General features: G+C 43.2%; 1 protein-coding gene and 1 pseudogene across 4 annotated transcripts; both read right to left on the bottom strand.

Moving 5' to 3' along the window:
* Window positions 1-439: 439 nt before the first annotated feature.
* GGACT (gamma-glutamylamine cyclotransferase) lies at window positions 440-27,798 on the bottom strand. 4 transcript variants are annotated; one of them, XM_053305788.1, is made up of 4 exons: window positions 27,253-27,798; window positions 19,298-19,476; window positions 9,436-9,584; window positions 440-5,654 (listed from the first exon to the last, which is right to left on the bottom strand). In XM_053305788.1, the coding sequence occupies exon 4, from the start codon at window positions 5,635-5,637 to the stop codon at window positions 5,164-5,166; it is 474 nt and encodes a 157-aa protein (XP_053161763.1). In that variant the 5' UTR covers window positions 5,638-5,654; window positions 9,436-9,584; window positions 19,298-19,476; window positions 27,253-27,798; the 3' UTR covers window positions 440-5,163. The 4 variants fall into 4 exon arrangements, with proteins under 4 accessions (XP_053161763.1, XP_053161764.1, XP_053161760.1 ...); XM_053305789.1 differs by lacking the exon at window positions 9,436-9,584; XM_053305785.1 differs by lacking the exon at window positions 19,298-19,476.
* On the bottom strand, window positions 16,430-16,548 carry LOC128352607 (uncharacterized; annotated as a pseudogene).
* Window positions 27,799-27,823: the final 25 nt, after the last annotated feature.

The raw sequence follows: 27,823 nt of genomic DNA, 5'->3' as shown, positions 1-27,823 counted from the left end.
TTCCTTGCACAGTTTCAGCATTTGCACAAGTGTGTGCTTTTGCAACTGCCATTATGAAGACACTGCAGCCCCTGTGGTGCACTAAATGTGCGTGATAGGCTGCATGGTATGTCAGCCACTGGGAGACCAGCTGGCACATGCCATCTCATTCTGCATCCCATCAAGATCAAAATACAAATGTAAGATTCACCCATTACCAAAATCTCACATGGCCTTAAGAATACAGTTGAACTTCTACAGGGCTTGCCTTTTACAAAGCATGTATGTATTTGTTTATTTTGGCCCAATGCCAGCATAACCTTTTACAAAACAGTCACTTCACACAACAGATTCCAGAGGATGGAAGGGGGGCATACCTGTTTCCTACTCATCCTTTCTTTTTATTATTTTAACAAAGTCGAGCAGGGGGGCCGGTTAGGGGAGAAAAAACATCCAAATGCTGCCTTGATACCTTTAATAGAATATTTATTGGTGTATAACACTGTCATAAGCTCTTGAGAATCTAGTATTGTGTATCAGGCAGCTGTACTGCAACAAGCTCCAGAGTTAACTACTCTGCCAAAAGTTTCATTATAGCCTACTATAACATAAAATAAACATGATCTTTTTAGTAACAGCAACATACATTTTAAAAATATTTTACAAATTGTCTTGTAAAATACCACCCAATCATCAACAAACTTCACATTGTCAAAATGATATTTTTGTCCCTATACAATTAAAATAATCCCTGTTAAAGGCTTATTATTATTTGGAAATTTTAAGAAAAGCAAAACAATGGATGAATAGCAATATAATGCAAATAACTGCTGAATATGCAATGTACTCTGAGTCAGGTCCTACCTGACCTTTTACGACTCGACAAATGTCAGTTAAGAACGTAAGAACAGCCCTGATGGATCAGGCCCATGGCCCATCTAGTCCAGCATCCAGTTGTACACAGTGGCCCACCAGATGCCACTGTGAGTCTACAGGCAGTTGTTTGGGATCCTTTGGAACAACCCCCCCCCCCCCGAAAGTCGGGGTCAGAATTGAGTTTGGAGTCAGGATCAGGTTAGAGTCGGGACAACCGGGGAGGGGGGGAGAGGAAGTAACCATGGATATTCACTGTGAACTCACAAGAAAAGTAACACAACACTAGAGAGTCACAGGGGAAGTGAGGCAACATCAGAGAGTCTATTGGAAAGTTACCTCATACCAGAAAATCACAGAAGAAACTTGGAAATATCTGGTGGGCTGCTTGCAAGTTAAAAAAAAAGGGGGAGGGGGGCACTAAAAAACCTTTTTTTAAAATGATGAGATATGGACAGGTGGGCACAGAAGATGGGGTTTTCCCCTGCAGCCATGATCTCAAAACACAAAACAAAACCCCACCTTCTCACCACTCCAATTTTTTCGGGTCGTAAAAATCCGGCCTGAACTGGGGCACTTGTTTGGGTTCGGACTCTCTCCAAACCCCTTGTATTCTGGTAAAATCAGACCATGTCTGATTTTACTGATCTGACTTTGTATAGGCACAGTATGTACTAGTACTCCTAGAGGTACTTGAGAGACTCTCGGGGGTACTCGGGAGTCCTCCTGCTTCCCCATGCTGAAGCCACACTATTTGTTCCTTATGCAAATATTGCCGGAATGAAGCCAATGTGTCCTCAAGGATGTGTCCACTGCAGAAGGCAAAGACCCTCTTTTTCTGCTCCTGATTGGCTGGCTATGTGCTGAAGCTTAAGGTACTCATGACAGGCTCCAGAAAATTAGCACTTTCTACACTCATTGAAATTAATAGAATAAGTAAATTTGTCCCATTGGTTTTAATGGGAATACTCCTGAGTAACTTAGTCTGGATGTAAGCCAGTGACTGGAGTAGCCTATCTTGGAACTGTAGCGTTTAAATTTGCATGTGTGCATGCACACACACACACACACACACACGTACACAATCACTATGGGGTACCTGAGCTGAAGATTTGTGGCAGACATACACAAATTAAATAGTACACTTGTTCAAAAAGGTTGGGAACCCCTGCTGTATGTAATAAGCTAACAAGACAAATGACTACCATGTTACAAGAATAGAAGAGGACCAGAGTGTGTGCCAAATTAGTATCAAGAACTGCTCTTCTTTGCTTTGTACGTGGGTAATTAGCAAGGGGCACACTCGGGTTCTAAAACATTTAAAAAGAAATAATGGATCATTTTTTAAAAAAAAAACATGCAGAGAAAATACCCTACAAACCACTAACCTGAAACCTAACTAAAAGGAAAAAGGCCCCAGGAAGAAGGAAGTTTGCGGGGGGGGGGGGGGGGGCTCCATGACAGCACTTGGACTGCATGTTGGTGAGCAAGCACTACAATCTCCCCCAGCCCTCCACAACTCTCTCCAGTGCTTCTCTGCCATATTTAGTCAGAGCTTTTTGTTTTTACTTCTGCTCTAAAAAGTGCAGCAAATTCAAGTTGAAGGTGTCCCATCAACATCAGAGCCACATAAGCAGCCAAGATTTGGTAGTCTCCTATATCACGCTGCTTTTACTCATGAGTCAACCTCACCCTTACAAGTTACCCATAACCTTACTCCTGAGAAAACCTTGTATGCTTGCTTGGGAGTAGACCTAAATCTTGCTTGCAAAATTCACCAGTGAACCACACGCTATGTGGGTAGACTGTATCTCCTTATTCACAAGTAGCCCCAACTCATACTAGTGAATAATGTGGAGCGCTGAACTGCTGCTGTGCACATCCCTAGCACAGAGGTTAAGATGGGAACCTTAACTTGCAATTTTAATGCTTTTTAGAGCACAAGTAAAAAATGAAGTAATCTTAAACCAAAGCGGGTTTTTTTAAAAAATGACTGGATCAGCAGACTTAAAAAAAAAAAAAAAACACTGCTTGGGCATGGTGGGAAAGGAAAGTCTAACAGTAGCTTGTACGCAAGCTGGGTAAGTGAAACCTCCATAGTCCTAGGCAGTATATCCCTGATGTAAAAAGTTCATATTCAAAGACGGTTTGCCACTGCGCCACCTTGCCTTATCTCCTAAGTCCCATTGTCACCTTACCTCTCTTTGTCTGCTGCCCTCAAGGCCCCTGCCACCTCACCACCATCTCAGCTGAGGGAGAAACGAGAAGCCCCTCTGTGTATGGGCAGGGGGAATGGGTACAGTATTTCCCTTCCCCCTCCTTTGCACTAAGGATTATGTTTCAACATATATATCTATATCCATGGACAGATATCTCTATCTCTAGATAGTATAAGATATGTTAATCTGGTGGCAAAAAAGGTAGCCAACACTTAAATCCCACTTTTTTAGGCATTGATATTTAAACTGCTCTATCTCGGGCATTTTTCAACAGATCTGTACCTAATTTGGAGGGGTGGTGTCTCTTGTCGTCTAGCTGATGTCTGCAAACAGCCAGGCAGATTTGAGAGATGATTTTAGACCAATTGAATGTTCAGGGCTTATAATGGTAGAATGTTGGCGTGGAAGCTCCTCATCTTAACAATACTAGCACTACACACACACACCCCAGTATAACGTGGTGGCTGTGGCTCATGCCAGCCAAGTAGCATCAACCCAAGTTGCTATTTCGTGCTTAGATCACCAGCACAAATCATGAAAGGCTAGAGCACTGACCAGCTAGCCCATCCCCTGCTAGCTTGGCAAAGAGGCACCTTTCTAACATGGTGATTCTCTTTATTTAGCAGGGGGAGAGTAACTGGCCCTGTCCACCCCCAGCACAGTACTTCCAGTGACTGTTGCTGGTATGTGTCTTATGTTTCTTTTTAGAATGTGAGCCCTTTGGGGTCAGGGAGCCATCTTATTTATTCTTTCTTTCTCTGTATTTATTATTTCCCTGAGCCATTTTTGGAAGGGCGGTATAGAAATTGAATTATTATTTCTTGTTTACACAGTCAGACAGGTGTTATTGACTGGTTTGTTTTATCCAGACATCGAGTCCTTCCCAAGGACCTGGGATGGCTGAATTTTATCATCAATACTGTTGGTTATTATAGATATTTTCGCAAAATATAGGCTGTTCCCAGTAAAATTGCTTTTTGTAAATGGCTGATGGTGATTTCTGTAGCCCCTATGGTGTTGAGGTGCTCTTCAAGGTCTTTTGGAACTGCACCCAGGGCGCCAATTACCACTGGGATTATTTTGGTCTTTTTCTGCCACAGCCTTTCAATTTCAATTTGTAGATCTTTGTATTTTTTGATTTTTTCTATTTCTTTTTCTTCTATTCTGCTATCCCCTGGTATTGCTATGTCGATCATTTTAACTTGTTTTTCTTTCTTCTCGACTACAGTTATATCTGGTGTATTGTGTGGCAGATGTTTGTCTGTTTGTAGTTGGAAGTCCCATAATATTTTTGCATCTTCTTCTTCTTCTTATTATTATTAATAAATCATCCTGGCTGCTTTGCAGAGTTTGAAACCCTTAGGACTGGACTCCTAAGTTTCACTGTGGGCATCTCTTTACTGGCTGAGTTCCCTTAGTGAGCTCATTTGTTTCACCATGCTTGATTAATGGATTTCTTCCAAGAGCCATTTTCTGGCTTATGTGAAGGTTGTGCAGTACTGATAGAAGTTTAAAGTGAACCAGAGATCTTTCCTCCCCCAATGCACTGCAAAAAAATGCTGCAACACTTCCTATTTGCCTTGCAAAAATGCACTTTCTTGATGAAGTTTTAAATCAAGAAAGATTGTGATGTTTCTGCTAAGTGAGCAAAGAGGCACTTTTTAAAGTGGTGATTCTTTTAAATTTAGCAGAGGGAGAGCAACCCCAGCACATCACCACTGCAGTGTGGCTGTTGCTGGTGTCCACCTTGTATTTCCTTTTAGATTGTCCTTTTGGGACAGGGAGCCATTTTATTTATTATTTGTTTTTCTATGTAAACCATTTTTGCACTTTTGATTAAAAGGTAGTGGTAGTGGTAGTAGTAGTAGCAGTAGTAGTGACAGAATTAAAGACATTTCATCAGCTGTGAACCTTGTGTGACATAGCAAGTTAGGTTGCAGATGACTGCACTATAAGATAATTGTTTGAAATAACTATATTCTGATCAGAACTATTAGTGCCTTCTTTCTATATAAAATTTCATTTTATAGTGCATTTAGGTCCCGGATCAATATGAACATGCTATATTGAAGTACGGTATCATCCTCAAGTTTCAATCTCTGCCTTCCCGTAGTACATACTGAAGCTTGTGTTTCCCAAAGGAGTCGTAGTTGTCATAGTAAGGGAGATTTATCCACTCTGGCTTGTAAGTAGTGGTGCTGTACACATAGCATTCCAGAATGCTGTTAACAGCTGGCTGCCCTTCAGGTGAGTTACTTTTACCTTCCCACTCAACTATTTTAATTCTCACTGGATTACGCTGATACATGTCTGGGCAACCTTCAAACTCATCAAGGAATTGTAACATCTGGTCATCGACAGAATAAATCTCTCCAGCAACATGGTGCCCTGTTCCAGGGGTGTTCAGCAAATAAGGAATGTTATATTTTCCTGCGATCACCAGGGGGTATTTCTCCACTGTGAGTCCCCTGCCCTGGAATCCGACTGTCCCATGAACACCATTGATCATGTGTGGGTAATTTGGCTGGCCTTGCTTAAGGGTTCCGTAGACAAAGACACGGGCCATTCTTCCAACTGAAGAGACTGAAAGTAACAAAAATAAGCACTAATAAATTATTGCACTTTGCATAAACACTGTTCTTTGAAAGCTCATTCTTACGGGAATGGATTCTGCAAATACATCCTTGCTTAAAAACAAGCCAAAGTATATAATCTCAATCTAACTCACTTGTATCCCCTAAGAAAGCATCTAAAGACAAAACATGACCTGGGGGGTGGGGAGCAGCGGACCTGCATACTGCATACCATTCTTGTGCCTTTTAATGCAACGCGAGCACAGTTGCACAAAATGCAAGAATTTTACAAATACAGTTGTGCAATAGATGTCTGTTGGAAATAATGACTGTGGTTTATGCCACTGTGTTTTGTGAAATTTGTGAAACTGCATGCGTGTCTCATTAAAAGGCGTATGGAACAGTGTGCAGTTTGTCAGGCAAGTTATTTATTCCATCACATCTTATGTGAAGCAGGTACCCGATACAACCCCAAATACCAAGAGGTTGAGCCACACAGTCAAATTCCTCCATATAACTGTGTATGGGGGCACATGATTGCACATTAAAGCTAATGTGAACCAGGATGTAGAAATAGGGAGCCAGGAGCGTTTTTCATGATCTCAGTTACACTTCTTCCACCAGCCACAATTTCAGAAATGGCCACATACATGACAGCATGGAGAATGACTTGGACTGTATGTGCACACCCAAAAACCATGTGTAGAAGATTTTTGACCCAATTGCTCAAGACTTCATGTCATAATACTCTTTATTAAAAATTGCAAAAGACCTTCAGATATGTAACTAATCAGTATACACTTAGTCCTGACAACTGAAGGTGAAGTAATTAATTCCACATGGACTTACCTGTTTTAAAGCATAAATAAATAAATAAAATAAAGTCCAGTGAGTAGAATCTCACTATACAAAGAGTTGTAATTGTAGCTAAATGACTGTAAGTCACTTAGGCTGCAATTTAAGATAGTTAGTGAGCAAGCCCCATTGAAAACAGTGGGACTTACTTCTGAGTAAATATATATAGGATTGCACAGCTAGACTGTGACCTGGGAAGTAGGAAAAAATAATAATCTGAGGCATAATTTAATATTTCTTGAATTAAGCACATGAACAAATCTTTTATTATTTTAGTGGTGATGCCTTCTTGGGCCAAACAGATATTAAAGCAAATTCAGAGGAGGGTATTACAACACGAGAAACATGTAGATTCAGAATATTCAGCAAAAAACACTAAACCAAACTAGGCTTTAGAAAACTATAAATCATCAAAGGATTCTTTACATGTGAAATATACCACCCTCTGTCTTCAAAGAGAAAATTACACAAAGTTAGAGGCACTTAAATATTAGTGGCATTCCCAACCCCAACCCCCAGTATGGGGGCTGTTGCTTTTAATGTACTCAAGTGCTTTTGTAACCACAGTTTCCTGAATCCATATTTATAAATGCTAATTCAAACTTTGAAAAAACTACAGGGATTGTAGGCAGAGGGGAGAAACCAGCATTTGAGAGTCCTGCTCCCTTTGACAAAGGCAGGGTAGATTCTCATGAGCAGTTTTCCCTAACATACAGGGAATCATCATGAAATGGTATCTCTACAGAACTGGGCCTTCTAAACATATGCTGCAACATAGGGTGTCTTTGTAGCTAAACTGAGTGATATGTAGAGCTGGATTGGATGACTTTTCTTCTAACCCAGTCCATTGCACAGAGAAGAATAGCAGCACAACTGGCCCATCTCAGATATCCACACAAGGCCATCCTGTTCAAAAATTTCCAATATGCACAGGCAGTCACCTGGCAAAATCCAGTTGCTGACGAAGTCATTTTTGCCTTTGCACATAGGATTCTCAGTGCATAGACCATACTGGAATGTTACATCCCATGAAGGAGGCAGGCATTCTTCTGAGATGGGCCAGATCAGGAGAAAAGTAGTACTGCATGTATGTATGTATGTATGTAACTTCCCGCCGCGGGAACGTGATCTATAACATATCTGCATGCTAAACAAACCATGCCAGCACAGCGGCTGACCACACCAGGAACTCCTGCTGACACCTTGCCAGGAACTCCTGCTGCCTGGAGGACCCCCTGGACCTGGAGAAGACCCTCCGGCATCAAGGACCCACACCCAGAGGCTGCAATTGGCAGAAGAAGACTGGCAGGGCCCTGCCGGCCACACACAAGGTGAGGCTGGGCTCTGTCCCTCCCTTGGACCTTTTGGACATTCCTCTCACTGAACTCTTTTAACCGGACTCTACCCAAACCCGTAGGAACTAGCGTACAGTGCTATATTCTCTCTACCATTGCAACCACACATTCGTTAGTACGCGGCTGTGTTTTATCGGGAAATTCTATTCACTGTTGCTTTTGTAAACCATATGTTAAACATTCTCTAATAAAAATCAATCTGATCTGGCCCACAATGTACTTTATTATTCTGCTTCTTATAAACATATTATGCTTTTCAACAACAAAAATTATCAAAACATAGCAACTAAAATGAAAGATGGTTCCAGGTCGCAAAGGGGCTCATAATCTAAAAGGAAATACAAAAGAGCTGACATCCAGGTTAATCTTGCACCTGCTACAGGCAAAGGGCAATTTTTGCCGATGTCATGGAATACCAGCAACAACTGTGCTGTGAACAGAGGGAGTTGATCTCCCACTTCTAAGAGAACCACCACTTTAAAAGTTTGTCCATTCGTTTGTGCTCTTTGTCCATTCAAAAAGGAGCAAACATCATTTGTGTGATACTAGAGGGCACCATTTCCCAAAGTAGCCACTGGATCCTTATTTATAACTGAGCACTGTAAGCTAAAAATACTCATGTAACTTTATGACCAAGAATAATATTATTTCTGGTAAGCCTTTTTAAAAGAAGAGGTTAAATTTTAGCTTCCCCCCAAGTCAACCTGTTAACTTAGCAAGACTTACACAAAGGATGCTGCTTGTTCTCTGCCAAAGACCATGTCTTTGTTTCTTTGCACTATTTCTAAAATTTTTGATGTTTCTCATCAGGAGGCGTCTACCGCAGATTGTGTCTCTAGCTTTTGGCAAGAGCCAGAAGGGAGCTAGCCTTTTGCAATACACCTAGATCACTATTTTGTTGTTCCACTTTGGTATCAGCTTTCTCCATATATGGCAAATGAGTTCCCTATTTACTGAAATAATGAAAAGAGTTTCATTTTATTCCTTGGCTGCTGTTCAAAGTATTCTGCCTCCCAGCTGCACCTTCTTCCCTCCCTTCACAATGTTTCTAACTAAAGCCCAGAACATCTGACACTTTCCCAAATTTTGCTATCGGTCACCATACTGCTATGAGGAATGGTCTCAGATTTTCCTGAACACAGCAATTTGGTCTCTAATTACCAGATGTAGAGAATCTTCAGTAGGTGAGTCATACACCTGGCTCTGACTTTAGTCAGAGGGTCATTAGATAGTGTTAGGGCTATGGGAGAACGTTCCCCCACCATTTTTTTTAGGGCGGGTGCAATACACTGTTTTTCTGAATTACAATTGGGGGCACACTTCTTGAACCCAAATAGTTTACTTTAGCATATATGAATAAGAATCACACACACCCGGCAGTTTCCGTATGAGTTACTGGCCTGAGCATACCTCTTGATTGGTATAGACTGCTGTCCTCATTCCAGTTAGTCATGCAGAGACACACTGGACAACCTCCTCAGAAAGCAGAGGATTCTGAGGTGTGTCTGCATTAGGAGTCATTCAATGATCCAACCACACCAGAGGCAAAGATGGGCAGAGGCTGGAGTGGAAGGAACTTGCCTGCTTAAAGTCTCACTGGCTCTGTGTCCTGCTGTCTTCTGAATTGCTCAACTGGCCCCCTCTGCTTCTTGAAAGACTCTTTTTGCTGCTATTGTGCTGTGCTTTTGGGGAGGGGTACTTTTGTTGAAATGAAAGCTTCTTTGAAGGCCCTGTTGGGTGAAAAAGAGGCCTAGAAATATTAAGATAATATAAAGGCGGCTAGGATCGTGAACCATACAGAGCTGCAGTAGCTGCCTCACACAAGCCTTCATTTAGTTTATTTCCCACAGCGCACCGTTTGTTTAGCAGCTAAGAGTGTGAGCCCAGATGTCCCTGGTTCAGATCCTGCCTCAGTCATGAAGTCACTGGATGGCCACAGGAAAGTCTCTCAGGCTCAGTCCCTCTCCCACTCTCTGCAATCATGTAACTGACAGGTGCTTTGCACACTCAAAAAGCACCACTAAGCGTTCCAGAGGATTCTATTTGTCTAAAAGACTGCCATGTTAAGAACAGTTCCCCCTTTTTGACCACTGACCAAAGCTTGCCATTTTCCTCACAGGAGAAGGACCGAATGTTGTTTTCCCAACATACACAAAGCTCCCCTCAAAACCACATGCTCTTTTTGTGATGCCCACCTTTTCAAAATGCCACAATGATATGCCCTGTTATTTCATCAGTGTTTGGCTTTGTATATTTACCCTTCATGACATCAAATGGGTTGAAGGCTACAGCTTATTCTTCTATAAAGGAAAGAACATTAATATTCAGTTGCTTTGGTTCCCTTTTAGAAGAAAAATCATTACCTTTCAGATTGTGTTTTGAATAACAAACACAGATCCTTCAGGAAGAAACTTCTCCCAGTGGGAATTGGAAAAGGATCAGAGTTAAGCACTGAAACATGCAATTAATTCCCATTAGGGGATTAGAGTACTCATGTTCACTTTGAATCAGAAAAAGTGAATTGTGAATTAAATTGTTCACAACCAAGAGGTTACTTGTCAGAGTTAATAAGTTAAACTATAAAAGGGAAAATCAAAACACACGTTAAAATCTCCATAGCAAGTAGAGCATCTGTCTGCAAAAGATACGCTTCATTTACATTAAGCAATATCTCTAATGTATATATAGGTACACTTTTGAGGGCAAAAAAATGTTCCTAGGGGAGATTTCTTCACACAACTGAAATTAGAGAGCTTCTCACATCTTCCTCTAGCATAAAGTACTGACAATTTTTGGCATTTTGTTACAATTGATTCCAAGAAGTCTCCCAGGCCCAGCTTAACATTTAGGAATATGATTTCCATTATGACTCCTAGTTGCTGACATGCTGTTTAATAGAAACAACCAATGAGGAAACTGAAGTTAAAATCAAAACAGGCATCTGTGGCTGCAATACTTAACTCACATTTGTGCATAAACCTCTGCAAGTTAGAATTTGTAAGAGCACAAAGGTCTTTTGTGCCATATGGCATCCACCCAAGAGTTCTGGAGGAACTCGAATGTCAAATTGCTGGTCTCCTGGCAAAAATATGTAACTTGTCCTTGCAATCAGGCTCTGTACCAGAGGACTGGAAAAGTAGCTAACGTAACTCCCATTTTGAAAAAGAGATCCAGTGGGGATCCGAGAAACTAAAGCCCAGTTAGATTAACTTCTGTGCCAAGTACATTGATGGAAAGCATACTTAAGGACAAAATTCTTAAAACATACAGAAGAACAGGCCTTGATGAAGGAGAACCAGCATGGCTTCTGCAAGGGCAAGTCTTGTCTCACTAACCTTTTGGAGTTCTTTGAGAGTGTCAACAGGCATGTTGGTAAAGGTAATCCGGTTGACATAGTATACTTGGACTTCCAAAATTTTTTTTACAAAGTTCCACACCAAAGGCTCTTGAGTAAGCTTAGCAGTCATGGGATAAGTGAACAGATTCGTGTGTGGATTGTTAACTGGTTGAAGGACAGGGAACAGAGTGTAGGAATAAATGAACAATTGTCACAATGGAGGGAAGAAAGAAGTGAGGTCCCCCAGGGATCTGTATTGGGACCAGTGCTCTTTAATTTGTTCATAAATGATCTAAAAGTTGGGGTAAGGAGCGAAGTGGCCAAATTTGCAGATGACACTAAACTATTCAGGGTAGTGAAATTCCATGCTACGATCATTAGGAAGGGGTTTGAAAATAAAAATGCTAATATTGTAATGTCCTTATACAAATCTATGGTGTGGCCACATTTGGAGTACTGCATACAGTTCTGGTCACCGTATCTTCTTAAGAAGGACATTGTAGAACTGGAGGAGATGCAGAAGAGGGCAACCAACATGATCAGGAGTCTGGAGCACCTTCCTTATGCGGCAATACTACAGCATCTAGGGTTTTTTAGTTTGGAAACAAGGTGCCTATGGGGAGACATGATAGAGGTGTATAAAATTATACATGGAGTAGAGAGAGAGTGAATTCCCCCCTCCCTTTCTCACAACACTAGAACTAGGGGTCATTCCGAAAAATTGAAGGTCGGGAAATTTACGACCAACAAAAGGAAATACTTTTCCACACAGCACATAATTAATCTATAGAATTCTTTGCCACAGGATGTGGTGATGGCTACTAGCTTGGATGGCTTTCAAAGAGGCTTAGACAAATTCATGGAGGACAATGGCTACTAGCCTGGTGGCTATAGGCTACCTCCAGCCTCAGAGGCAAGATCCTTTTAAATACATTGCAGGAAAGCAACAGCAGGAGAAAGGGCATGCCTCCCTCACCTCTTGCCTGTGAGCTTCTTAGAGGCATCTAGTAGGCCACTGTGTGCTGGACTAGATAGGGCTTGGATCTGATCCAGCAGGGCTGTTCTGATGTTGACTGTGACCTGAATGTCATTATATAATAACTAGATTTCTTAGTAGTAGAAGACATGAAGAGACTACTTGAACACAGTTCTATCGCTTTAAAAAAAAAAAAAAAAACAACCATTTTGTTGGGCCAAAGCAATTCTAACAAACAAGCTTTCGTTTTGGGGAAAGATTTGCTGCTCGGTTAAAAAACAAAAACAGCAGATTAATGAAAAAAGTCTGACCAAGCTATTGAGCTGAAACTTCAATGTTTAACATTCCTCTGAATAAAATAATCCTTTCATCTGTATTTAAAAGTCATTTAGCCACCTTGTGGCAAGAAAAAAGAACAGGATTTGATGCTTAGTTTCATATGACAAGTTGTCAGAAAAAGAAAGAAAAAACAATAGTAAGCCATATAAGCAGAATATTCAGCAGCACACCAACTTTTTGCTTTGCTGTGTAATCAAAGGGAAAAAGGCTGATGCTCCAACATTTCACCAGCATTGCCTATAATGTACAATATCCTCCACAACAAAACAAACAGATTCAAAAGATACTGTCATGAAATATTCATACTACAGACATTAAAGTTTAATATCCTGGGAAAATGAATGAAATCTGTATGTCATCTTCTCAAGCAATTTCTTTTAACTACGACTGACAGCTTCTCCAATTGTTGGAGCTGTTTATTTGCTTAGGACTATATTTCAGATGCAGAAAAAGCGAACGTGACAGAAAATAAAGCATTGTGCAACTTGAGAAGAAACCAGCTGAAAACACGGTTGGAAAGTCATGATAAGGAACCCCTATGGAAACCAGCTATGATATTTTGATATTGTGCATTCAATCAAAAGACTAATGTAACCCTGATTTAATCGTTACAAGAAATTGGAGGGTGGCTAAAAATAGCTAAGAATATGAAGTAATGTTTATAGTCTCATCACTGCCATGGACTTACTAGGTGGATTTAGGCTCATAGCCATCTCTCTGCTTAATCCCTGCTCCCCACACTAATAATATAAGATGATAAACTGACCTGGCCTACCAGATTGTTGTAAGGATGACAGTGATAATGTATGTGAACATTCAACCCAGCAATCCCACAGAACACTTAACTTGAGAGAAAGCTAATGAACATCGTGTGACACTTCCAGGTGCATGTGTTGAACAAATACACTAAATGAATGCTAATTTTTAAATTATTAAATGACCATCACTATGGGTGCATGTAATGTGAGGGGGAAAGATTTCTATCTTGCAGTACCCCAAAAGGAGCATTAAAAATCTGTGATGCCCTGTGTGTGTGGGTGGGGAAGGCAGCCACTCACATATAGGAGAAAGTAAAGGAGTACACCTTCATGCCCTTGGGATCCCCACTTTTAGGGGGGAAATCGGGGTTCACCCCCTTTCTGTGTCCCAGATTGTAGTCCATTTACTTTGTGCCATAGAACTCAGTGAGAATCTGAGAACCAAATCATCTTCTAATAACATAGCCTTCAGTGCCATTTCTTAGTTTGTTGGAGGGAGAGACAAGGCTGGGAACTAGCTTATCACCATCGCTTCTCATAGTAAACTCAGGTGGCTGAATGCCTATCAGTCTGGAAGCAAACTTAGGCCATCCCAAAATAAGGTAGTGGTTTCCCATGCTCACCCTTGAGGACCAATGGAATGTTGAGGGTGTCTGTTGGGCAAAGAGAGCAAGTGGGAACAGGAGAAAAGGAATTGGCCTGCTTGAGCCCATAGCAGCTTATACTGTCCCCTAGAAGTAGATACATGAGGCACTGAAGAGCTCCTCTCCCCATGCGAAAAAAGGAAATGGGTGGTGGTGGATTTTTTCTCTTTCCCACTCTCCAGAAACTTTCCCCATCATGCTATATACAAGAAAAAGAACAAGATGCAGGAGGATGGTGGCGGGGTGGGGGGATGATGTGGTGTTTTCCCTCCCTGCTGCCCCCAGAAAACCCCATACAGTGCTACAAGGCTTCTGTTTCAGGCTGGCTGGAGCCCTGGGTAGAAGCAAGGATGGAGGATCCACTGCACTATGTTTTCTCAAAGACTCTTGAGAAAACCTAGCAGTCATGGAATAAGGGGACAAGTTCATGAGTGGATTGGTAACTGGTTGAAGGACAGGAAACAGAACGTAGGTATAAATGGAAAGTTTACACAATGGAGGGAAGTAAGAAGTGGGGTCCCCCAGGGATCTGTACTGGGACCGGTGCTATTTAATTCATTCATAAACGATCTAAAAGTTGGGGTAAACAGTAAAGTGGCCAAATTTACAGACAACATCAAACTATTTGGTGTTCAGAATCTGAGCGATGAGTTAGATCTCCCTGTGCTGGATGGGGTTACACTCCCCTGGAAGAGCAGGTACACAGCTTGGGAATACGCCTGGATCCAGGCCTCACCCTGGTATCTCAGGTGGAGGCCATGGCCAGGAATGCTTTCTATTGGCTTCAGCTGATTCGACAGCTGCGTCCATTCCTTGAAGAGGATGACATCAAAACAGTGGTGCACCAGCTGGTAACTTCTAGGCTTGACTACTGCAATGTGCTCTACACCACATCTTCTCAACCACTGGTCCCTGGACCGCTGCCGGTCCCTGAAGGGTTGAGTGCCGGTCCCTGACTGGGAGTCAGCTCCCTCCCCCAAACAACTGCAATCAAGGCACTCATTTCCTCAATTTAGCACATGGCACGGATGAGGGAGAGGAGGAGTATCACGGAGGCACAGGACTCTGCTTCCACCTTGCCTCCACGTGCTGCTAAGATCTTCCTCCAACTATCTTTATCTTTATAACTTCAAACTGTATGCGGGGTGGGGGCATCGAGGAAAAGGTATGGCAGTGGGCACCACTTGAAGGGCTGCCGGTTCTTGCATGCTCATTATTTGCAGCCAAAGGTTGATTGATTGAAACCCAGCTGCCTGTTGCGGCCGAGGGGCCTTGAGAGGAAACCCTGTTTCCCTCTTGCATCGGTGGGGTGTTGTGGTCCTTCGGCCCCCTGTAACCACCTGGTCTGCACTGCCAGTGGAAGATGGCGGTCCCCTTTGTGACCTCGCCAGGGGGTGGAACCTTTGGCTGGGATCATGCCGTGGTGAGGGCTAAGCGGTGGAGGGAGGGAGGAGGGCCACCTTGACTTGGGATTTACAGAAAGGGAGTGCAAGTGGACCTTCCTCGGGGAGGGGGGGCAAGCACATGTACCAAGGAGGGCTAAGTGGTGGAGGGAGGTGGCGTGATGCAGGGGAGAGGCAAGAGACCATTTTGTGCATTCATGCAAAAGGGTCATTGGATGAATGGCACTGGAATGAAGTGATCCTGGGGATTTGATGCCCAGCGCGGTTCGTGTCCGATCCCAACAGATTTGAAACCACCTGCCTGTTCCGGCCAAGGCACCTTGAGAGGGAACGCCGTTTCCCTCTTGCATTGGAGGGGCGTTGTGGTCCCTTGGCCCCCTATAACCCCCTGGTCTGCACTGCCGGTGGAAGACGGCAGTCCCCTTTATGACCTCACCAGGTGGGGGGGACAACCTCCAGCCGGGATCACGCCGCAGTGAGGGCTAAGCAGTGGAGGGGAGGAGGAGGGCTGCCTTGGGTTGCCTCACAGCGATGCATGGGCAGCATGTGGGACCATGTGAGCTGCGTGGCCCCAAAGGCAGGCTGGTGTGATTGGCACATGCAGGGGAGTAGGGAGGGGGCACAGAAGCATGCGCTGCGAGAGAGAATGGGGGAACACCTGCTACACTTTGGTGCGCAAGCACAGCGGCAGCAGCTCTTGGACCTAGGCGACCTTCCGAGCGCGGTCCGGTGCACCATTGCCTTGCCCACCCTGAACAGTGCCTCGTCTCCCCAGCGAGGAAGATGAGCCATCCACCACTACAATGCCCCGCACCCCCCGCCATCTCAGAATTGCCTCCTTCTCTTTAACACCAGGTCTCCACCGCTCTTCTTCATGTTTTCTTTCACCATTTAAAAAAAACATTCCCAGCACCTGCCATGTAACTGTTTTTAAAGAGTTTTGGAGGAGCTGTGCGGGTTTCATTAGGTCCGCCTCACAAAGCGCACAATTAAAAGCAGGATCCAGATCAAGCCAGTTGATCATGACCAAGCAGCATTGACACAAATGAGAGATGACTACATTAATTTCAGTAGGTGGTCCTGACTAACGTGGTCTGGATCCGGCCCTGTGACTACACAACTCACAGCACCCGGTATTCCCAGGCGGTCTCCCATCCAAGTACTAACCAGGCCTGACCCTGCTTAGCTTCCAAGATCAGACAAGATCGGGCGCGTTCAGGGTAGTGTGGCTGTTCGTCTCCAGTTACCACTGATACGTCTGGTATCAGAGAAGCAGGCCTTCTCTGTGGCTCCTGGGCTGTGAAATGCACTCCCTGCAGAAATCCATAATTTGAATTCTTTATTGGCTTTCAGGAAAGGCCTCAAAACCTGTGTACGGCCTGGCCTTCCAGAGTTTTTATATTTTGTAAATGGTTTTAGTGTTGTAACCTGGTTTTTCAGGGTTTTAAAAACTGTTCTGACTGTATAATTGTTGTTGTTTTATAGCGTTTTATAATCTCTGTTTGAACTGTTAATTGATTTTAATTGTTTTGTTTTAATTGTAAACTGCCCTGAGCCATTTTGGAAGGGTGGCATAGAAATTGAATGAATGAATGAATGAATGAATGAATATTTAGGGTAGTGAAATCCAAAACAGGTTGTGATGAGCTCCAAAAGGATCTCTCCAAACTGGGTGAGTGGGTGACAAAATGGCAAATGTAGTTCAATGTAAGCAAGTGTAAAGTGTATTGAGGCAAAAAACCCACCCCAACTTCAGAGATACGCTGATGGGATCTGAGCTGCCAGTGACTGACCAGGAGAGGGATCTTGGGGTCATGTTGGACAACATTGTTCCCTCTAACACAGATTCCCAGAAGTTGTTGATTACAACTCCCAGAATCCTCAGCTGCAATGGCTTTTGCTTGGGGATGGCGAATTCTATGCTAGGGAACATTAGGAAGGAGATTTAAAATATAACTCCTAATATTATAATGCCCTTATACAATGTAAAATACAATACAACTATGGTGCGGTCACACTTGGAGTACTGTGTACAGTTCTGGTCACAATACCTAAAGGAGTACATTGTAGAACTTGAAAAGGTGCAGAAGAGGGCAACCAAGATGATCGGGGCCTAGCAGGGATTCTCAGTGTTGGGTCCCCAGATGTTATTGGACTTCAACTCCCATAATTCCCAACTAAAGGCCACTAGGGCTGGGGATTATGGGAGTTGAAGTCCAATAACAGCAGGAGACCCAACGTTGAGAATCCCTGGCCTAGAGCACCTTCCGTATGAGGTAAGGCTACAACACCTGGGGCTTTTTAGTTTAGAAAAAAGACAACCAAGGGGAGACATGATAGAGGTCTATAAAATCATGTATAGTGAAGAGAAAGTTGAAAGAGAGAATTTTTTCCCCTCTCGCATAACACTAGAACCAAGGGTCATCCCATGAAATTGCCAAAAAATTGCCCAGTAAAAGGAAGTACTTTTTCACACAATACATAATCAACTTGTGGAATTTTCTGCCACAAGACTTGGTGACAGCCAACAACCTGGATGGCTTTAAGAGGGGTTTGGATAACTTCATGGAGGAAAGTTCTATCATCGGCTACTTGTCTATATGCAGGATGCCTCTGAATACCAGTTGCAGGGAAGTAACAGCAGGAGAGAGGGCATGTCCTCAGCTCCTGCCTGTGGACTTTCCAGCAGCACCTGGTGGGCCACTGTGTAAAACAGGACAGTGGACTAGATGGGCCTTGGGCCTGATCTAGGATGGAGGGCTGTTCTTATGTCACAGGTAGCCACTGGTACATATGTGCTAGGAAAATGCCCATCATTTTGACAGGTAGCGTGTGAAGAGGTCTGTTGCAGAGGTCAATGGGAAATCTGTGCATCTAGCATATGTGGCCACACTGTAACATTTCACACTCACCCACCACAACATTCTTGTTAATGAGGGCCAGGCTATCAAGTGTTTTGCCCTCATCTGTCCCCAAACACAGCATGTTACTGTCTACACAAGTACACTGACTGGAGCAAATGAGTGCACTCTGGTCAGCTGAGCAGAGACGAATAGCCTCTTTCTAGTGACCACAAAGCCAATGAAAATCAAGCCAAGGCCTAGCTGCTCAGCCTAATCCTGTTGCTGGATCATGCTGGAGTATTATAGGACATCTATGTATTACAGCTGTATTCAGGGAGCTCAAGATAACATACATATATACAGGTGGTCTCACATCCAGGTGCCTTCTCTTCCTGGATTTTGGCTTAGACGTACTATATCTGCATATTGAAAACCTTTTAAACAGCTCTGAGATTTGCTGCCTTCCATCCCAAAACAGAAGCTTTTCTGACAAACCATTCAGATAATTGCTGGATCTAGTGTGCCCCCTATGGTTGTGGCTCTAGAGATATGGACATTGAAACAATTTGCCACAGTGCAATACACAGCATCCTATTTTCCTTACTTTTATACAGTAACATTATTTTCCCTTGAGAAAAAAATCCTTGCTGTTGGCTCAGTGACCAGATATGGTTACACATTAATTCTTCAGAAGTTTCTGAAAACTGTAGGAAACAGGTGAAAAAACAAAATGCCTTGAACTTTAAACCTGAGCTCAGTCAGTTTGAATAAAGTGAGTTTTAAGGTCACTCTTCACTCAGTGCTAACTTTCAAGAAGGACCAACATGCCAGAAGAGACTCCTGGGACTGCATCCTGTTGGTTCTTTGATGCTTTCATTTTGCAACTTGCTATTTTCTTTACAGGGCAGACACGGGCTTCCTGCTTGGGCCGACCCCTCTCCAACCTCACCAAATACCTCAGAATCGTTTATGGCAAAACACCTTTCTTACATTAGCCAGGGAGGCACCAGTGGAAACCACAGACCCTTTGAAATCAAGAGGTTATGGACTCCTCTCAGCAGTTGTCCACTCTGAAACTATGAAGTCCTGGTTTGTGAAAACAAACAGCATTACAACTACTGGTGTGATATCACTGGACAGTACCTGTAAGGTTGCCTTAAATCTTGCTTCACAGACTGGTGATAACACTCAGCTTCTACCAATCCAGCATTAGATGGTTTATCTGATGTGTTACATCTGAAAAAAGCTTTCACACTCTTGCAAGACAGCAATCACTGTTTATTTGTAGTCCATTTTTCAGCAAAAGGAATCCTCCAAGGTAACTGTATGGAAACATTTTTAATGACCCATTTTAAAAATAGTGGCTGAGATATTCTGCAGCATAATGCAATGTTGCTACAAAGCCTGATTTTGGAGAGCACAGAGCATACACCCCTATGCAGCTGGAACTGGGGACCCACAGAATCCATTTTGGATACTTCAGTTCATGAGAGCATGAATATTTCACCTGCCCATATTTGGCAAAAGCTCACAGCTGGTCACTCGGCATGAGCAAAGCATGGGGCAATGTACCCTGAGGTCATAACAGTAAGATTGCAAAGGTCGTCTCAGGTGGGCCTTCTTAGAGTTCCGGGCCCAGGAGAGGTATGTGGGGCCCAGGCTCGTGGAAGGGCCTTCTCTGTTGCAGCCCCCTTCTTATGGAACACCCTGCCTCTTGAGATTTGCAATGCCATCTCCCTTCTGTCCTTTAAGAAGCTTTTGAAAACTTATTTATTTTGCCAGGCTTTTCATTTTGTGTGTGTGTGTGTGTGTGTCTGTCTGTCTGTCTGTCTGTCTGTTTTCCCCTTTTCTCCTCTTGTTTTCCTTGTTGTTTTAATTTATGTAAACCTCCTTGGGTCTATGGAAGTCAGGTGGTCAAGAAATTTGCTAAATAAACAAACAAACCTCTCTCTCATTATCTCAGGTGAAGGCAAACAGCCAGCAAGTAAACTTAATTCAAAAGGTACTTTTTAAGGGAAGAGAATACTCCCTGTTCACAAGAGAGATAGCTCTGCTGCAACTCAGATAAGAAGCGACATTTCCCAACCCACCACTAATAGCTCAATTAGTTGGCAAGCAACCAGAGCAGAGGCAGTTCATTAAAATCTAAAAACGTATCTTTGCACCTGGAGTAGCATCTCTGTTTCTAGATAAGCTTTAAATCCACCAGCTATTCATAGCTACACACACACTTCCACAAGCCATTCTCGCCTTTTGTCTGGCAAGTGACATCCCAAACTGATCAGTTCATTCATGCAACCATGAGGGAGCATGACCTATGCATTGCCCCCCCCCCCGGCATGTTTTGGAGTATAAGTACCACCACATGGCCCCAGATCTGGAATCTGCACAGGAATCTATTTGGATCAAGCATGCTTGTAGCTCTGTGCTACTCTCCCTTTCTTCTTCCCACTTTTCTGCAAGGAGATCTACCCATTTACCCATCTACAAGTGCACCAAACACACTAAGGATAAGTAAAGCTAACCTTCTGCCTCTTTTAATCTCCTCTCCCCTTTTCTCTTCTCTCTATTCCTATCTTCAAGCCCTTTCTACAGCAAGCCTTAAGACGATTTATCCACAATGGGCCTTAAGCTAAATTCCTCTCAGTGAAACTCTTGTAAAGATTATCAGTTATGATTTTATTGCCTTGCCTAACTAACTTTTGCCTCTGTGTACCCCTTTTTCTCTTAAATAAATCTGTTGTATTACATTTCTGCCTCCCATTTCATTTCCAAAACCCAAAAACTTGCTCAAATTGATACTGTAACACAACTGCTCCCTCAAGCCAAGCTAATTCCCCACGCTAAGCCAAAAGCACAATCAGAGTGTCTAGCCAGCACTCTGGGGCAGTTCTGGTAACAGCAGGCAGAACCAATTTACCTGCAGGCTCCTGGCGAATTGCAGGTGGACTTGTGCTTTTGCATAAGAGTGAAAATATATAAATCAGCATTCACACACTCCGAAAGCTCTGCTTAGATCAGAAACATGTTGTGCAACTGTCAGAGACATGATTCTGATCTAAGTAGTGCTTCTGAAGTTCAGGCGCACTACTTTAAGTATTTGAACTCTTGCACAAAAGCACAAAACCATTGGCGGTCCACCAGGAGCCTGCAGCAACGCTGGTGGATCACTTCTGGCCTGTGTTATGTTGCAGAACATGTTGGCCAGTAAATTAAATTACACTGAATTCCACTAAACTCAAAACGACAGTAGTAGAACAAGATGAATACGATTCCAACGTTTCTCACCCCAAGTACCTGGAGGGGTACAACCATTCCATGGTATGTTCATAGTCTTCAAAGGACCAAAAAGATTAGCTGACTTTTAGAGCAGATGCAAACTCCTTCCTGACATATAGTTGAGATTCAGAGGAAGTGATTTTATAGAGACATATTTCAGTACCTCCCAGTGTTCCCTAGAAGAGGGATTCCCAGATGTTGTTCACTACAACTCCTAACATTCCCAGCTGCAAAGGCCTTCAGCTGGGAATTATGGGAGTTGTAGTCAACAACATCTGGGAATCCCTCTTACAGGGAACACTGGTAGGCAGGTATGCTTTATTTCGGTCAACGAACAGAACAGAAAAAAGAAACATCATAATGGCAATACGCACCTTGCATGCAATATAACAAAACTTAGCCACTGAATTAGTACTCATAATGTCAAATTTAGACAATAGTAGATCAAGATAAAAGTCATCTGAGTGTCCGGGGAAAAATTTCTGCCAGGGTAAAATAAAATTTGAATGGGCATCCCTGTAGAGGTCACAGTAAAGAACAAAATGAGCGGTAGACTCAATAGCACCTGAGCCACAAGGGCAAAGGCACGAAGAGTAAGAAGTCCCCTTAAACTTTCCCTTAAGAACAGCAGTTGGAAGAGCATTAAGACATGCCAGAGTCAGGGCATGCCTAAATTTAGGAAATGTTATATTACTTAGGCAATCAGTGGGCTTAAGATTAAAGAGCTGGCTACCTATATACAGACCTCTGGGTATTTTAGAAACTTCAGTATCAGTTATTTGCTGTTTAATGACCTTCATAGCTGGAGTAAAACCCATCCTAGCAAGTTCTTCAAGCGGAATCCCATAAAATTGAGATTTTATTTCAACGGACTGTTTCCATTTCGAATTAAAGGCGTCAATCAATGTGAGAGGGGCTAATCCCACTTGTAAGAACTTTAACCAGAATAGAAAAAATACATTTCCAATGAACTGATTCCAAAGTAGGAAGACCTGCCTCCCATCTGATAGCAGCATTTACAACTCTATTTGGGACCTGGAATATGGATTTGAGAAATTTCATTTGTATGGCCTCCAGAGGTGAGAAACCGCAATAAGGGCCCAGTTGGGCACCATACGTAGGTGCCCAAGTGCAATGTGGGTGCACTTTAGCCACAAAGAGTTTAATATATGCAGAGCCCTTCGTAAAATAAAAAGATCTAATTGAGTTAGCCGATTGTTGGGCATTCTGTAATGCATAGTTCAAATGGGCCTGGAAGCCTCCTGAAGCATGGAAAACTATGCCAAGGTATTTAAATATTTTAACTTGTTCAATTGGTTGACCATTTATTTTCCATAAATGGGGCTTAGGGCATTTGGCAAATACCAGTACTTTAGTTTTCTGGTAATTTACCTCAATGGCCTCGTCTGCACAAAAAGAGCTAAGTAATGAAAGTGCGTGCCTTAGGCCTATCAGTGTCAATGACAGAAGAACCATGTCAACAACAAAATTGAGATATATTTATGTGCCAATTTAGGCGGGCGGGTAAAAGGAGCATTCATATGGGTTACTATACAGGTGAAACTCGGAAAATTAGAATATCGTGCAAAAGTCCATTAATTTCAGTAATGCAAATTAAAAGGTGAAACTGATATATGAGACAGACGCATTACATGCAAAGCGAGATAAGTCAAGCCTTAATTTGTTATAATTGTGATGATCATGGTGTACAGCTCATGAAAACCCCAAATCCACAATCTCAGAAAATTAGAATATTACATGGAACCAAGAAGACAAGGATTGAAGAATAGAACAATATCGGACCTCTGAAAAGTATACAGTGTACTGTGCTTGATTGGCCAGCAAACCTGCCTGACCTGACCCCATAGAGAATCTATGGGGCATTGCCAAGAGAAGGATGAGAGACATGAGACCAAACAATGCAGAATTGCTGAAGGCCGCTAATGAAGCATCCTGGTCTTCCATAATACCTCATCAGTGCCACAGGCTGATAGCATCCATGCCACGCCGCACTGAGGCAGTAATTGCTGCAAAAGGGGCCCAAACCAAGTACTAAATACATATGCATGCTTATACTTTTCAGAGGTCCGATATTGTCAAAAGCAGATTTTAAATCAATAAATGCTGCATAGAGGGTAGAACCAGATTTGTAAGGGAACACTGGTACCTCCACACTCCAGCTAAAAATAACGTGCTATAACATGCATGTATAACATGCTATGTATAAAATAACATGCTATGTATCAGCGATCATCAATGGTTTTTCCTGTGATGCTCTATGGATGCCAAAGCTGGACTTTGAAGAAGCAAGATAGAAAACGCATTGACACTTTTGAACTTCGGTGCTGGAGAAGACTTTTGAGGATACCATGGACAAGAAAATAAACAAATGGATGATAGAACAAATCAATCCAGAATTTTCACTCAAGGCACAAATGACCGGGCGCAAACTATCATACTTCGGACACATTGTGCGAAAACCCAGCTCCCTTGAGAAGTCTATAATGCTGGAAAAGGCTGAAAGAAAGAGAAGAAAAGGATGACCAGCAGCAAGGTGGATGGACTCGATTACGACAACAATGAATGCACCACTGAGAGACCTTAAAGGCCAAGTTGAAGACAGATCGTCCTGGAGAGAATCTAGCAATGTGGTCGCTAAGAGTCGACACCAACCTGGCAGCACAATCAATCAATCATGCAGCAGGAATTCACTTTGTATAAAACTAGTGCAGTAGATAAAGGGTAAAAATAGTTGGTTTGTTTTTTTAAAATGTTAATAGCACTTGGGGAGCAAGAATTCAGACTGAAACTAAATGTTTGGGGATGGGGAGCAGTATCATTTTCTCCCCATACTGTTCATCTGATTAAAATATTCCCTTTCATCAAGAATGTTGGACTTGGTTTGGAGAGACTGGGTTCAAAATCCTGCTTGGCCATTAAGGTCACGTAATGACTTTGGGCTTCTCAGACAAGGTCATCCTTACCTCACAAATTGTGAGGTAAACCCTATACTAGGGATGTGCACGAACCAGTTCGGAGGCCCTTTTACGGGCCTCCAAACCGGTACAAACCCTGGCCGGCTCTAAGGCTCTACAGTGGGGGAGGATGGCTTTAAGGGCGGGGGACGATGCACTTATCCCCCCACCCACACGTTTCCCCTGCCGGTGTACAAGTCCCTAAAAGCCTGTCAGGGTGGCAGCGTACCTCCCTGCCGCCTTGTCCAGACACTGACCGGATATAACCAGAAGTATTAGCTGTACTTGCACACGTTGCTTGCTCACATGCGCACATTGCACTTGCGCTTGTTGGGTGTGTAAGCAACACGCGCAGGCGCAGCCAGTACTTCTGGTTATATCCAGTTAACGTTGGGACAGGACAGCAGGGAGGTATGTTGCCGTCCTCACAGGCTTTTAGGGAATCGCGCACTGGTGGGGGAAATGTGGTGTCGGGGGGGAAGTGCATCCTCCCCCACCCTTAAAGCCATCCCCCTCACTCTGTCGAACCGGCCCCCGCCGGTTCCGTGCTCATCCCTACCCTATACTACACTCTATAGGGGAAAGGCGGGCTCCAAATATTACAGCAATACACCTGATTCCTCAGCATACCAAAATTTTGTGGCTACTTCTATTTATGGTAGCAACTGTATAGAACACAACAGCAACACAGCTCTCTGCACCTCCCCTTCCTTTTTACTGGGAATATGCCTGTTAACAAATTACAACCCTTCGTTCTGGCATTATTAAAGTTCTCTCTGTTCTCGTTTCACTCTTCACACTCCCGTTCCCTTGTGTCTCTTGTCTTTTTCTTTGCAAGTCTTACGGCAGCACCTGTATCTTCTTCTCATTTATGTGCAACATACATACAGACAATACAGTTGTGTATTGTATTGTTAGTGAAGTGAGTCTTCACAAGAAACTATTTTGTCTGAAAAGTAAGATTAAAAATATAATGGCTGACATGCTGCATAGCCTTAGGATGCAGCTAGGGTTCCATCCTCGCAATAATTTAACAGCACGTGAGAACGGGGAAGCAATTGTCTCTTTCTCCTCCCCACAGAAGCACTTTTCGCATCTAGGATGATGTCTATTAGTGTTGTGCAGGACCCACAGACATCTTCCTGAACACAAAAAGATCTTTTGAGTAGGGTGGTGGTGGGATGAAAATCATCCCGTCCCCATGTGCTGCAACGATGCACAGTAAGCATCGTACATGGTTAGATCCTTGCATGGGCAGAACTGTGCTCCCAAGGCTGTGCAGCATGTCAGTCAATAAATATACTTGTCTTGGTTATTTAACAACATACACATTTTGGCTAGGGTCATCCTGAAATATGTTCCAGCACTCAGGTAAGGAAAAAACCTGTTCCTAGGACAAATATAAAATGAAAAGCCTGTTCAGTGGACAATATAGAAATGGTGGGCTCTGTCTTCTGTTACTCTTATCACAAATGCACAGCCTCTGTCCAAATGAAATTTTAGTGAATCTGTGTCTACCAGGGGCGTAACTATAATAGGGCAAGGGGAGACAGTTGTCTGGGGGCCCACTGCCTTGGGGGGCCCCCCAGAGGCAAGTCACATGACTGACTCCCCCAGCCACGCCCCCGCCCGGGCTTCCTTCAGTTGTATCCATCCTCCAAAATTGATGTGGGTGTTAAGACCTGGAGCTACCAGAACAGCAGGTCTTTCTCTAGTACCATTAAATGACTTGCATTGTCCACAATTTACAAAACTTTAAAAAAATAATTTAGGAGGTGGGGCCCATTTTAAAATCTTGTCTCTGGGCCCACTCCAACCTTGCTACGCCCCTGGTGTCTACGGTTGAGATGGTGCTGCAAAGATCATAATGTAACTTTCTATCCTATGACATCATATGCTAGAATATAATTGCCAAAGATGACTGATAGGAATTAATCTCATTATATGAGATATTTAGATTTTATGTTACTAAGAAAACCCATCCTCCCTCAGTCAGGTAACATACTATGATGACTCTGGGGCAGGTATTCCAGTGGTGGTGATGAATCAATGAAATTATGCCACTGGTAGGTCAGCAGCCATTGCAGGGGAAGAGAATTCTGAAATTTAATTGCTGTTTTCACATCCAGCAGTTCTACCACCTCTGACCTTGGACAGCAGTGCAAATTACCCACAGAACCTCACCTTACTACTCTGTAATGCCATGTTGGTCCAAAATAAGTCTATGTCTTGATTATGGATGAAGGAGCCAACAGGTATACATAATGAAGACCTTGTCGGGAGAGGCTACTGGTCTGGTTTTGTATAATTAATTTTGGATTCTGCTCTAAATAATTTAGATTACAATAGCTGGTTTAGAAAAGCCAATATTAACAGATTTCAGTCTTGTAATATGCACATCTTTAATTTAGTTTAGGATTTAATTTCATTTTTTTAATAACTGCGGGTACTACTACGCACAACCACCAAGGTCAACCGACGATTTCCAGTATTCCTCCAAACATAGTCCAAAACTATGTGTATTTTGTTTTAGACGAAAAGAGGTAATTAAACCTCAACCAATCCGGCTGTTCTCTCTACCTCACGTGTTATTACAGCGGCTGGCACGCGCCACTAATTCAAAATACAATGCTTGGAAGGGAATGATCGGCTAGCAGAGAAAAGGCTGGGCACGCGAGGGTGCTTCAGCTTCTCCCACATGACCCCATTTTAACCAATAATCTTTAAAAACAAGCAGACTCCAAGCACCAGTTGGAGCGTAAAACACTCAGTGTATCTAAATCCCCTTCCCTGTTAGGAGGAGGCGGTAGGCGCCGACTTCTCTACCCGGTTAGCAAAGCTCACCCGCCAGTTTAACTGTGCTAATGAGTCCGGCTGATAGGACTCCCTCGAGCGCTGTCAATCAGAACTTCTTATTTTAGCTGTTTCCGGACTCCGCGTTGCCCTTTGGAACCGGAGTAGGAGGAGGAGCTCAGAGGCGCCGCCTTACAGTGGGGGAGAGGTACAATTCCATTGGCTGGAGACGAGACTTCCTGGTTATTTTTGACGCCATTCCCGCACGGGGGTAGAATTGACAGCTGCCCACACAGAAAACGATTGAGAAGGGCAGGATGTTGCCATAGCTGTGACTGAGCAGCGGTTGGGTGCCTCTCCCCTTTCACCACCCGCAACAAAGTCCATGCTCTTACTCATGTGTTACTTCGTGTGAGGAGGGGGAAATCGTATTTTCGAGTTTTAAAACTTTTTCAAATGCAAGTACAATCCATAGTTATCTTCCTCATATGGTTTGGGGGTTGTCGAGGCTGGGAGTAGCTGATAACCCCCGTAATTCCCTCTTGATATTGCAGGCTGGCGTTGTGGCTAAAAAGTCCCGTATTGCGGGTGTGAGAACCTGTGGAAAGAGTTCATTCCAGCA

Source organism: Hemicordylus capensis, chromosome 3 (genome assembly GCF_027244095.1).
Source record: "Hemicordylus capensis ecotype Gifberg chromosome 3, rHemCap1.1.pri, whole genome shotgun sequence".
NCBI lineage: Eukaryota > Metazoa > Chordata > Lepidosauria > Squamata > Cordylidae > Hemicordylus > Hemicordylus capensis.
Note: the sequence above shows the minus strand (reverse complement) of the source record. Positions and strands in the feature narration are given on the sequence as shown.

Excerpts from the sequence above, each read along its gene's own strand:
- GGACT (XM_053305788.1), bottom strand. The coding sequence starts at position 5,637 with ATGGCCCGTGTCTTTGTCTACGGAACCCTTAAGCAAGGCCAGCCAAAT.